At 43.0% G+C, this 13,599-nt stretch overlaps 1 protein-coding gene across 6 annotated transcripts; it reads right to left on the reverse strand.

Moving 5' to 3' along the window:
- Positions 1 to 2,664: 2,664 nt before the first annotated feature.
- COQ7 (coenzyme Q7, hydroxylase) lies at positions 2,665 to 11,894 on the reverse strand. Of its 6 annotated transcripts, none has more exons than XM_036827303.1 (6): positions 11,752 to 11,886; positions 6,377 to 6,608; positions 5,085 to 5,199; positions 4,075 to 4,211; positions 3,330 to 3,398; positions 2,665 to 2,891 (listed from the first exon to the last, which is right to left on the reverse strand). In XM_036827303.1, the coding sequence occupies exons 2-6, from the start codon at positions 6,512 to 6,514 to the stop codon at positions 2,814 to 2,816; spliced, it is 537 nt and encodes a 178-aa protein (XP_036683198.1). In that variant the 5' UTR covers positions 6,515 to 6,608; positions 11,752 to 11,886; the 3' UTR covers positions 2,665 to 2,813. The 6 variants fall into 6 exon arrangements, with proteins under 6 accessions (XP_036683198.1, XP_036683199.1, XP_036683196.1 ...); XM_036827304.1 differs by lacking the exon at positions 11,752 to 11,886 and adding an exon at positions 11,600 to 11,671 and having other exon boundaries at positions 6,377 to 6,555; XM_036827301.1 differs by lacking the exon at positions 11,752 to 11,886 and adding an exon at positions 11,468 to 11,610 and having other exon boundaries at positions 6,377 to 6,555.
- Positions 11,895 to 13,599: the final 1,705 nt, after the last annotated feature.

Here is a 13,599-nt window from a genome sequence, read left to right on the forward strand (position 1 = left end):
AGATTTACCCTTTTTTTCTTCTAAGAGCTTTAGAGATTTAGTGGTCCATTTTGAGCTAGTTTTTCTATATGCTGTGAAGTACAGCTCTAAATTCATTCTTTTGCATGTGGATTCACATGCAAAAATCCAGCCTCTAATTTTTAAATCAGCAGCAAGAAACGTAGAGAATGGCCTTCCTTTGGTTTCCTGGTAGCATTTCCCCCCAGCCCCCGGGCCCACCACCCAGCTGAAAGATTCAGTGTTACAGCAAAACAATTTGTACAGACCAGGGGGCCAGGGGCCCAGCTCAGCATCTTCTCAATAAATCTCCACTGAATTTTGCTGACATGCACACAGGAGTAGTTCTGAATTACCAGTTATCTAAAAATGACTTCTAGTAAGGGAGAGCAATTTCTTCATTCAATCCCATCAACAACTAGTTATCGAGTGCCCGTTATGTGTCAGGGATTAAAACAGAGATTTCTGCCCTACAGAGCTTACATTCTTGTGGGGAGAAACAGACAAGAAACATAGCAAGTACATTATATAATATGCTAGACGGCAGTAAGTGCTGTGGGGGAAAAGTGCAGAGCAGAGCAAGGGGGATGAGGCATGTGTGGGGTGGGGTTTGCAATTTTGAAAAAGGGGTCCTTTCAAAAGTGACGTTTGAACAAAATCTTAGGAGTTGGTGAGGGAATTGACCATGCAGATATCTGGGGGAAAGGATGCCAGGCAGAGGGAACAGCCATTGCAAAGGCCACAAGGCAGACGCGTGCCTTGGCATTTCAAGGAATAGGAAGGGGGCCGGCGTGACCAGAGCAGATTGAGGAAGGGGAGGTGGTCAGAGAAGGCCAGATCACGTAGGTCTTGTAAACCACTTTAGGGACCGTGACTTTTGTTCTGTGGTAACTGGGGAAAGCCACGGGGAGGTTCTAAGCGGAGCAGTATTGTGATCTGACTTACGGTTCAAAGGGTCATTCCGGCTGCTGGGTTGAGAATGGATTGTGGGAGGACAAGGCTAAGGCAGGAAGAACAGTTAGAATGCTTCTAAAATAATCTAGGTAAGAGATGGGGTGGGGGGACCTGAGTGGCAGCAGTTGAGACAGTGAAGAGGATTTGGTAGAGCCTGAAGAATGTCCTGGTTGATGGGACTGTAATAGAGGCAGGTGTCAAAGGTGACTGTAGAGCTTTTGGCCTGAGGACCAGAAGGATGGAGTTGCCATTCCCTGTGATGGGGAGGCCACTGGGGAAGCAGGACTGGGGGAGGGGAGGCAGGGAGCTCAGCTTGGGGTGTGTGGAACTTGGGATTCTCTTGACTTCCAAGTGGAGGGATCTTGTAGGCAGATGGATATTTGAAAATGAGAAACCTGGACTGGAGATACAACTATGAAGGAGTCAGCCACAGGCAGGATGAGATACCAAGAGAAAGATGACGGACAGAACAGGGCCGCGGACCGCACTCTGGGAACCTCTGGCACTGACATCCAGAGGAGAAGAGGAACAGCCATGGAGGCCATTTTCCTACCAGTTTGGTAGCTACTTAAGTACGTTTTGTCCCTCCCTCCCTTTAAATGGGTACCTACTATGTACCAGGAACCGGAAAAGATGTTTAGCCCTCAATAAACTCATAGTCTTTACAGGAAAGACATAAAATGCACATTTATAAAATAATGGAGATATAGGCAATAACTGAGTAGGAAACTTGGCTTTTCAGTTGTTAACCAACTACACTAACTATACTACAGACATCTGTTTGTAACCTGGCACAAGAGTTGGGAATTCAGTTGTCTTCAACCCTTCTCTCCCATGTTTAATTATTATCAGAAGACTGATTCACTTGATCACATAAGATTAAATTCATGCTCGGTTTAGGAAAAAAGAGAGGCTGTAGAGGACTAATCCACACTATCCCGGTGTCACAGTCCTTCAAAACAGGACCCACTGCGGCGAGTCGGCCCATCACGAGGTACTGATTAAACACAGGGCGCGGGGTGGGAGGCAAAGACCCAGTGGCGTGATTCTTCGCCACGAGAAGCTGACAATCTAGTCCAGGGGTCCTCAGCTCCAACCCACCCCAGAATCGCCTGGGAGCTTTCAAAACCATTCTGATCCTGGGCCCCACCCTAATTCAGTCAGAATTTTTTCTTCACAACCTGAAAAATTCTAAAATGCTCTTCAGGACATTCTAATGTGCAGCCAGAGAAAAGAATACCACTGACCTAGGTTTTTTAAATAAATTATTTAACAATTTGCAAATCATAAAAGATTTCAACAAAGTATGAAAATTATAGTCTGTTTTGGTCCATTCTTTTGGGAACAGACCTAAAGGAAATGATTATAATTCAACTTCACAAATAATCCACAATTTAGTATATTCTCTGATGGAAGTAACCTGCCCTAAACCCACAATTCACAATAAAAACAATGTCAGTCAGTCTTCCGCTTACCTGATGGGCTCAGCAGTCTTGCTTGGTCAAGCTTAAACATCACTGTGTTTTAAATTACTTTGTGTTACCAGTAAACTCACTTTTTTTCTCTTGAAGATTTCTGTTACTTTCTTAATGATTCATTCTTAATGCTTTAGGAAAAAATTAACTACAGACCAAACAAGGACCAGCTTCATTTGCTGTAATCTGGACACACCTGGTGAACTGTCAGCCTTATGGCCATAAAGCAGCACAGAGAAAAATCAACACTGGAGAATTTCATTAACAAAAAAACCTCTCGCAGTTTATTAACAAATTCACAGAACAGTAACTGTACGTTTCCTTTTCTGCCACTGTCACTTGTTAAATTACTATCATCGTTTATACACAAGGAAAAGTGGACATACTTTACAGTCTTTCTGATAAATATATTGCCATGCTGCATCCAGCCTGGATAATGCTCTTCAGAACAGCGTACGCTGGAGCCTGTTAAAAACAACAACAATAAGCAAACCAAAGAAACCTGTTCTACGTTCACCTTCAGTTGTAAGGTACAGGCCTGGCATGGCAGGGTTGGGACTTCTCTGGATAAGTAATAAGATCTAAGAAACAATTTATTTTAATTGGGGAAAAAAAAAAACCTATTCAAAAGATTGGAATGCCTCTGCTGCAGCCAAAACATTTGACCCAACCGTTTCTCACCTGAAAGGGAGAAAGTGCTGGGTAAAAGGATAAGGAAGAGAAGCAAGAAATAAGATTCCCAGCTGGGAGCAAGGCATTTGCTGGCTTTCTGTCAAGCAATGTATTGGTTCTCTTTGTCTCACAGCCACTTTGTATCTTTCTGGGAACAGAAACCTTCCCATCCCTCATCCTTCCAAATAAGGTGCCACCACAAGCAAACAGTAAATAAACGGGGGTCCCCACCAGTTCTGCGTCGTGTTCGAGGCCTATGTCATGGTGCTCAAGCTCTTCATCCCGAAATTTCCTTATCACCTGATTAAGGAAACAGAAATGGAAGCAAGTCAGCCTACCAGCTCCCTGCTGTTCTGACTTATTTTGGAGGCTAAAGCCTCATATTATCATCTAAGACACAGGTAGGCAAACTTTTCCTACAAAGGGCCAGAGTCAGTACTTCAAGCTTTTTGGGCTGTAAGGTTCCTGTCACAACAACTCAACTCTTCCTTCCATCGTAGAGGGGACAGCAGCCATGGACATGCAGACAGACGGGTGCAGCTGTGTTCCAACAAAACTTCATTTACAGAAACAGGTGGTTGGCAACTGACTTAGCTTCAAAAAAAATTAAACAGTTCCCTTACTTGCTGTAGAAAATTTCTGAGGATATTTATTTATTTATTTATTATTCTGAGGATATTCATTTAGTTAATCTGAAGGGTTTGTACTCATGGCATTTGCTCAGAATCTATCAATGATCCGGAAGCAGAGAGAATACAGGTCTGGGCTCAGGAAACACGGGTTTCAGTCCCAGCTCTGCCCAAGCACATGACAGGGCACACGGCTTCAGCTGCCTCAGTTTGCTTGCTTTTAAAATGAGGTGCTGCCCTAGGTTTCTGAGGCATTGCTATTCCCTAACACTCTATTTTGTTCCTCTTCCCAAACTGCATATCTGCCCTTCCCCCCCAGCAGCCCCTTCCAGAGCACAGTCAAATACCTGAAGAAGCTGTTCATATTTTTCAGGCTCCTCCATCAGCATCCGGATCTGGTTGTTGTAGTGGTGTGCTATGGACTCTTCCACAGCAACTGTGCAGGCCATTGCGCCCTCCTTCCCAAGCAGGGCAGTTCCCGCACCTGGAATTGTCAGATCCAGAAGGCAAAGGATGGGGCTGATACCACTGGGGATGGAGATCAGCTGCGGTCAGGGTTTGTCACCTTGGCGCCCTGGACTCTGGGGCTGGATAATTCCTTGTCGTGGGGGAAAGTCCTGAACACTGTGGGCTGTTTAGCAGCATCCCTGGCCTTTACCCACTAGGTGCCAGTGGCATCCCCAGTTGTGACAACCAAAAATGTCTTTAGATGTTGCCAAGCATCCTCAGGAGCAACTTGCCACCCTTGAAAACCATGGTTTTCGGTGGTACCAGATCACAGTGTTAAACCCTGAATCACATAGTAAGAATGTCCTTTTTTCAATGCTTTTTCTAACCTTCCGATTATGGCAGGACGAGTCTTCACTGAGGGTGAGTGTGTTTTGGGTTCCTCTACACCACATTCCCCCCGCCACCCTTCTCTTTTTGGCCGTGCCTCGTGGCTTGTGGGATCTTAGTTCCCCGACCAGGGATTGAACCCAGGCTCTCGGCAGTGAAAGCACCAAGTCCTAACCACTGGACCACCAGGGAATTCCCTGACTCTCCCTTTTTAGGAGTGGGCAGATCTCAGGTTTAGAACGTTCATCAGGGAACATCATCTGGCTACAACTGAATTGCTCTAGCTTTTTTCCTCTCTGTTGTATTTATTTTCACTGTACCTTCTATTTATAAAAGTACAGACTTTAAGATTCTATCTTAAATAAGTGTAAGCAAAAAAAAGTCAATTTAACTTCAGAAAAATATTAAGTAAATTAAAAGGTTGTAAGAGGACACAGCAAGAATTGTAGAAGTGGTTATTTAATGATTCAATCATCCCAAATCCCTAAGCTCACATAGGCTCTTCTGGACAGACACATACCCAGTGCAAAGCCCACCACATTCCAAAAGGGCATCAGAATGGTTGGCCGCACCCTGAATGCAACCATCAACTCATTGAACTTTTTCAAGTGGTCCTTTTCTTGATCCCACATTTTCTGTAAGAAACATAAAAACAAAGACATGCAAACATTCCACAAAGACCGCCTGCTATACACCAAGGAAACTAATGCCCTGCCCATGTGGGGTAAAGGAAGCAAAATGGGGAAAATGATGAGAACTGCTATTTCTCCCAGTCCCCTTGAATCATCGAAGAAAAACCCTAAACATCAGACTACGGAGAAGAGAGTGACAGCAAACCAAGAGAAGCATCTGTTATCTTAATTCCAGACAAGCGGATCCCAAACCATGGTGCCAGAAGAAGCTCCTCAGACCCACAATGCGCCTATTCAAGGACAAGAGCGCACACCCAAAAGAAATGAGATGTTTAGCCCATTTCAAAATTAGAAGGGCAGAATATTACCTTTTATATAAGTTCCTTTCAGACAGCCAGAAATGTAAGTATCATTTACATCAAAGAAAAAAGGGAGAATGATTATAATAGCTAACACTTAAGAGTATGTCCTACAGCCAAGTGCTGTCAAATAGCTTTACATACGTAATTAACTTAATCTGCACAACTGCTTTGTGAAGGACAAACTATTATTATCCTCATTTTACAGATGAAGAAAGTGAGGTACAGAGAGGTTAAGTAACTTGCCCAAGGGCTCAGAGCAGGCAATTTAACATGTGCTAAGTGTCTATTACATGCCAGGCATGGTATCAGCCACTCTACACCAGCTCATTTATTCTTCACCAAAACCTAATGAGGTGTTTGTTATCAGCTCATTTTGCAGATACGGAAATGGAGAGGTCATGTGACTTCCCCCAGGTCACACTGGGAGAGAGCTGGAATGTGAACCTTGGTCTGTGTGACTATAAAGCCCAGGCCCGTCCGTCTGCCTCTCAGTATAAAATATAAAATATCTCCACTGGCCTCCACTATGGGCACTGTGGGCGGGACCACAACGTCTCACAACTGGCGCTTTTACTTAACGCTATGACTCTCAGCCCTTTTTTATTGCCCGCACCGCCCCCCACAAGACATTTTAATACTACAGATATACTGTATGTGTTTATGTACTAAATGTATGTGCTTGATAAAAAAAGAATATGCTTTTTACTCCTCCACCCCCACCCGCACAACCAATTCTTGCTTGCCTGGGGACAACAGTATCTCCCTTGAGAAGGCATGACCCAATGCGGTTCATTACTCAGAGATAAAGAGGCGCCCACCTGAATGACTGGCCCGACGCTCGTCCGACCCAGGACGGCCATCTGCCCTGCGTAGATGCGGTTCGCTCCATATTCCCCTGCATGATCCACCCGGATTATTCGATCCACAGCTGCCCGATTGATACTGTCTAAGGTCATTCCCGAACTGCAAAATCTGACACTGATTCTTCTTCCATAAGCTGCAACGCAAGTGTTTATTCTCCATTACTCTCGGGTAAAACTGAGATGTTTCCTTCATAGACAGAAGAAAGAGGCACCTTAGAGCGAAGGTCACAAATAAGCTCCCCAGAGGTTGGGTACGCCCACAGGTGTATTCTGTTTAACCTGCAATGGTTTTTGTTTTTTAAAGTAAATTAGTTACCAACATTTAAAACATGGAAGATTTTAACTAAAGATCTGGACTCTGGCTTCAGTCCAAGTGTATGATGATCTAGAAATACTGATCCTGTCTTCTCACCAGGCAGTTAACACGGTAGCCACCTCTAGATGGGCACGGTTCTCCAGTTCACCCACACGTCCCGGCTTGCTCCTTCCCAACCCTGGCTGCACAGACCCCCTAGGGAGCTCTCCAAAGCATGGACGCTCCTCCCCAGTTGATCTCTGGGAGGGGGCCACTGATGGTTTTGAAAAGTTCTGTGCACAAATCCTCTCAGCAGCCAAGGTGACGGAACTGTAGATTTAATTTCTCTTAAAAATATCCGCACCCGTGGGCATCTGACTTTGAGAATTTAGCCTTAGAGCTTAGGTTTCATCTCATTACTGTACTTATTAATTCAACTGAACTCTTCTTGCTTTCAAAATGTAAATTCTTCAGGATAGATTAGATTTTGTCTTTTAAAAAAACCTCCTAACAGTAACACCTTGACTGTAATCTCTGAGGCTTACATTAGGGCATTCCCAAAGTTCTCTCCCCTCAGAGAAGAGTTTTGTAACATGTTTAGATGTATAAGATGTTATCAACTCATTTTGCAGATGTGGAAATACAGACTCAGAGAGACCATTTAGTTTGTAATGTGAACTTTGACCTGTATTGATATCATCTTGAGATGTGTTTCAAGCCTCTTACGTATGACTACTGTGTGTTTAATAGATACTTCTTTTCATTTAGGCTAACTCGAACACCCACACAATGTGCAGAAAGTCTCATTTTGGATACATCTATAGTTTTGGGTTTTTTTCCCATTAAAAAAGGCTTGAGTGCTTTGGACACAGTGATGGGGTAGGCCTGATGAAATCTGAGGGGGTTCTGCATTTGAACTTTTCAGGCAGGGGATTTTAAATGACTAACTCTAAACAAAGGAGCAGTGGCTATTAGGGGTCCGAAGCATAGTGACCCAGCTTTAATCCAGTCTTCCATATAACCTGCTCCATCTCACCGAGCATATTTGACTCAAGAAACTGGATGGAGTCCAAGTTCTGCCAGGTGTGAGGTACCACTCAGATCTGTGCCATCAGACAGTGGGTCACTGTGGTCCATGGCCATGTTCTTATGTGGAGAACAATTTGAGACATTTGACAAAGTCAAGGTAACTTGTCTCAAGTTTTTGCCTCCAAGTCCAAGGACTGGTGCTTCCATCGGTCTGGCCTCCTTATAGAAAGATGGGGCCCCAAAATTAAAATTGAAAACGATGAGATGACTCTATTTTTTAAAGTAATCTTGTTTGCTTGTTCTTTTATTTTGTTACTCCCACCCAGAAACGTGTTAATGGGAAAGAACTTTAAAGACTACTCAATACTCTTTTTTTTTGGCCTCTCCCCATGGCTTGCGGGATCTTAGTTCCCCGACCAGGGATTGAATCCAGGCCCTCGGCAGTGAAAGCGCCAAGTCCTAACCATTGGACCACTGGGAAATCCCTCAATACTCATTTTTAAGAAACCATTTACTGAGAAATAGCAAGGGGTTGAGTGCATAGGATGAGGGTGAGTTCAAACGCACAGCTGACTTCTGATGGGTAGAATTATATTTCTATTAAAAACATACTTGAATTTTCCCTAGCACTGCAACACTCTTCCAGATTCAGGCACCTAATCAATGCTTTTTGGGAGTATGTGTGGAGGGTGGGGTATTGTAATATTTGCTATTTCTATCTTTTCATAATCTCTGCAAGGTGTCTTTAAAAAGTATGGGATAGATACTCTTGGATTGGAAAAATTAATATTATTTAAATGGCCAAACTACCCAGAACAATCTACAGACTTAATGTGATCCCTATCAAATTACCCACGACAATTTTCACAGATCTAGAACAAATAATCCTAAAATTTATATGGAACCATAAACGACCCAGAATTGCCAAAGCAATCCTGAGGAAAAAGAACAAAGCTGGTGGCATAACCCTCCCAGACTTCAGACAATATTACAAGGCTACAGTAATCAAAACAGTGTTGTATTGGCACAAAAACAGACATATGGATCAATGGAATAGAATAGAGAGCCCAGAAATAAACCCACACATCTACGGCCAATTAATCTTTGCTAATTAATATACAATGGAGAAAAGACAGTCTCTTCAGCAAGTGGTGTTGGGAAAGCTGGACAGCCAAATGTAAATCAATGCAGTTAGAACACACCCTCACACCATACACAAAAACCAACTCAAACTGGCTTAAAAACTTAAATATTAAGACACGACACCATAAAACTCCTAGAAGAGAACATAGGCAAAACATTCTCAGACATAAATCACACCAATGTTTTCTTAGGTCAGTCTCCCAAGGCAATAGAAATAAAAGCAAAAATAAACAATGGGACCTAATCAAACTTATAAGCTTTTGCACAGCAAAGGAAACCACAAACAAAGTGAAAAGACAACCTGCGGACTGGGAGAAAATATTTGCAAACGATGCAACCAACAAGGGCTTAATTTCCAAAATATACAAACAGCTCATACAACTCAGTAACAAAAAAACAAACAACCCAATCAAAAAATGGGCGGAAGACTTAAACAGACATTTCTCCAAAGAAGACAAACAGATGGCCAACAGACACATGAAAAGACGCTCAACATTGCTTATTAGAAAAATGCAAATCAAAACTACAATGAGGTACCACCTCACAGCCGTCAGAATGGCCATTAAAAAGTCTACAAATAACAAATGCTGGAGAGGGTGTGGAGAAAAGGGAACCCTCCTACACTGTTGGTGGGAATGTAAACTGGTGTGGCCACTAGGGAGAACAATATGGAGGTTCCTCAAAAAACTAAAAACAGAGTTGCCATATGATCCAGCAATCCCACTCCTGGGCATATATCTGGACAAAACTCTAATTCGAAAAGATACATGCACCCCAATGTTCACAGACGCACTATTTACAATTGCCAAGACATGGAAGCAACCTAAATGCCCATCGACAGATGAATGGATAAAGAAGATGTGGTCTATCTACCTATACACACACACACACACACACACACACACACACACACACACAATGGAATACTCTTCAGCCATAAAAAAGAGTGAAATAATGCCATTTGTAGCAACATGGATGGACCTAGAGATTATCATACTAAGTGATGTAAGACAGAGAAAGACAAATACCATATGCTATCACTTATATGTGGAATCTAAAATGTGAACTTATTAAGAAATTAACAAATGAACTTATTTAAGAAACAGACTCACAGACATAGAAAACAAACTTATGGTGACCAAAGGGGAAAGGGGGTGGTGGAGGGATAAATTAGGAATTTTGGATTAGCATATACAAACTACTATATATAAAATAAACAACAAGGTCCTACTATATAGCACAAGGAACTATATTCAATATCCTGTAATAAACCATAATGGAAAAGGGAAAAAAAAGTACAGTATGGATCACAGATGGGGCACAGAGCTAGAGCCAGAAAATACGTACTCTGTCTCTAACAGAGACCTTAGACAATTCAGAATTGCCATTTCTTACATATAAAATTGGGAATGATCAGGTTATTTCCTTTTTAAGGGAAAACACGCAATAATAAAACCTTTCTTACTGAGTTATCATGAAGGTAAAATGAAATACAGGAAGCAAAGTAACTCTTTAAATCTAAAAGAATGATTCTTATTCTGGTATTGGCTCAACTAAGGAGCATTAAAAATCATGTTCAACAGTCCTCTGAGTTTTGCCTGCATTGTCACACACTTTAAAATAAAATTGAGAAATAATAAAATTGAGGCCCAGTGCTAGAAGCTCTCAAATGCATCATTTTATATTCATGTTTTCCCAAAATGTGAAACACATACCTATGATGGTACCTAGGAGATTTCATGTGGTTTATGGGAAGACCTTAAGTGGCTATGAACATGCATTAAATAACACCCATGTTTTTTAGCAAGAGTTATTCTCTTCCAACTCTTTTGTCTTCATCAAGGAGATTGTCTCAGTTTACAGCTGACACATCTTAAACACCTTCCTAACACTTGCTAACCTCCCTTTCTTACCAGAAAGAAAGACGATCTTGGGTTCAAGCCTTGGTAGGCAACAGTATCTAATACAATAACTTCTTGTTTTCAGCGTATTTACCTTTTATGATTACTTTTCTTGGGACAGGCGATACTGGTTTTCCGTTTACCATAAGGATCTAGTTTCCGTGAAATTACTTAATTTAAAAATGGGACACGGTTTAGGAAACAAAGAAAACCTTTAGTAATCAAAATACAAGTGGTATTGCTATAAGGCAAAAGTCGTGAAGGTGGTACACGAATGATTTAACTTTGAGAAAATGACCTCACAATTTTCTGAGGCAGCTCGGATGAAATGAGGAAAGGAGGAGCCAGGATCCAAGCCCAAGTCTCCCTACTCCCAATTCGATGCTCCTTCCAATACCCTGGTGCCTCTCAAACTTGCAAATGCACACGAATCATTCGAAGGTCTTGTTAAAATACAAACGTAGCGATCCAGTAGGTCAGGGGAGGGACCTGAGAATCCGCGTTTCTAACAAGCTCCGGGGTGAGGGGTGGAGGTGTCGGGGGCAAGCGGACGCTGCTGGTCGTAGGACCACCTACGAGGCCCTGAGCAAAGGATACAAGGAGGACACCCCCCCACCCCCCCGGGACACTAAACTTTTAAGGTCGCCAACTGTCCTCACTCCGGAACGCCGACCACACCTGCAGTGACGTCACGTAACAGGTGCGCAATTAGGTCATCCCCAATGCGCCGACCCGGAACCGGCGCTCCAGACGGTTACTGCGGAAAACCACCCCTCTTCCCGCCCGGCGGACCCGCGGCGCACTACTGGCCTAGCCCCGCTTTTCCAGCCGCTCAGTCGCGCTCCGTCGCAGCCCTGTGACGTAGTGAACGTCTCCCCCGTGACCTCTCCGACCCAAGCCTCAGGAGAAAATTCCCTGGCTCGCCGGCACGGGTCGGAGCCACGGTCATGCTCCCCCTTTACCTGAGAGGGACCTCGGGGCGCCCGTGCGCAGCTGCCACAGGCAGCAAGCCGCCGCCGCCCGGGCGCAACTCATTGCTGCGGCAACAGGGGAACCACTCCCTGAACGGAGCAAACGTGCCCTTCGCGCAGACTGATGACGTATCTGCCGACGTAAGGCAGATACGACCCGCTCTTGCCTCGGTGGAAACGCCCTGGGCCACCTGCTTCCACTCGATTGGTTGGAAACGTCAAGTGAAAAGATTCTATTGGATGCGATCACTATCAATCACTCAGGAGACCGACCGGGTAAAGGGTTGCCATGGAGATGAGAATGCTAAATTGTTCTTTCAAAGATCCCGACGGGGTAAAGATTACTCACCTCAGTTCCCGGGAAAGAGGACCATGAAGGAATTGTTTACTGGCATAGCCATTGTATTTTATGCTTTACCAATATAGGAGATTCTTCTCTATTTGTAACCACTTTAAAATAGTAGAAATTACATTCTGAAATTCACCACATGGTCATTAGTGTTATCTCTAGGTATTGGGGTTGACATACTAAATTTCTTCCTACTCCTTTTCTCTATTTTTAGGTTTTCTACAGAGAACATGTATTATTGCTATTATTATTTCCACTTTACTGTTAGTGAGAACGTACATTGGCGTAAATTGGTTTCTTAAGGGAAGGGTTTGGAAGGGAAGATTTAGCAACATATTTCTTACTTTTAAGTCTATATCCAATCTGTCAATGTAGACTCATCAATTGTAACAAATGTATCACTCTGGTGGGGGAGTCGGTGCATGTGTGGAGGCAGGGGGTATATGGGAAATCTCTGTACCTTCCTCAATTTTGCTGTGAACCTAAAACTGCTGTAAAAAAAATTAAGTCTTAAGAAAAAAAAATTTGGACACTTTAAAAAATGCATATCCACTGATACAACAATCCTACTTCTAGGGATCTATGGAACAGAAATAATTTTTCGAATGTGTAATGTATATGAGGGCAAAAAATCAAAGGTGCATACCTGAAAGGATGTACAGTAAAACGTTTAATAATGGTAACTTCAAGGGGTTGGGAGAGTGAGAAGGGGGCTTTCATTTTTTACTTTACACCCTTGGATTATACATCTTTTTTTTAATATATATACCTCTATATTGGAGTATAATTGCTTCACAATGCTGTGTTAGTTTCTGTTGTACAACAAAGTGAATCAGCCATATGCATACATATATCCCCATATCCCCTCCCTCCCACCCTCCCTATTCCACCCCTCTAGGTCGTCGCAAAGCACTGAGCTGATCTCCCTGTGCTATGCGGCTGCTTCCCACTAGCTATCTTACATTTGGAAGTGTATATGTGTCGATGCTACTCTCACTTCACCCCAGCTTCCCCCTCCCCCAGCCCCCCGTCCTCAAGTCCATTCTCTATGTCTGCGTCTTTATTCCTGCCCTGCCACTAGGTTCATCACTACCATTTTTTTTTAATTCCATACATATGCATTAGCATACGGTATTTGTTTTTCTTTCTAACTTACTTCACTCTGTATGACAGACTCTAGGTCCATCTACCTCACAACAAATAACTCAATTTTGTTTCTTTTTATGGCTGAGTAATATATGTGCCACATCTTTATCCATTCATCTGTTGATGGACATTTAGATTACTTCCATGCCCTGGTTATTGTAAATAGTGCTGCAATGAACATTGTGGTACGTGTCTCTTTTGGATTTATGGTTTTCTCAGGGTACATGCTCAATAGTGGGATTGCTGGGTCATATGGTAGTTCTATTTTTAGTTTTTTTAAGGAACCTCCCTACTGTTCTCCATAGTGGTTGTATCAACTTACATCCCCACCAACAGTGCAGGAA

The sequence above is a fragment of the Balaenoptera musculus genome, chromosome 15 (assembly GCF_009873245.2).
Source record: "Balaenoptera musculus isolate JJ_BM4_2016_0621 chromosome 15, mBalMus1.pri.v3, whole genome shotgun sequence".
NCBI lineage: Eukaryota > Metazoa > Chordata > Mammalia > Artiodactyla > Balaenopteridae > Balaenoptera > Balaenoptera musculus.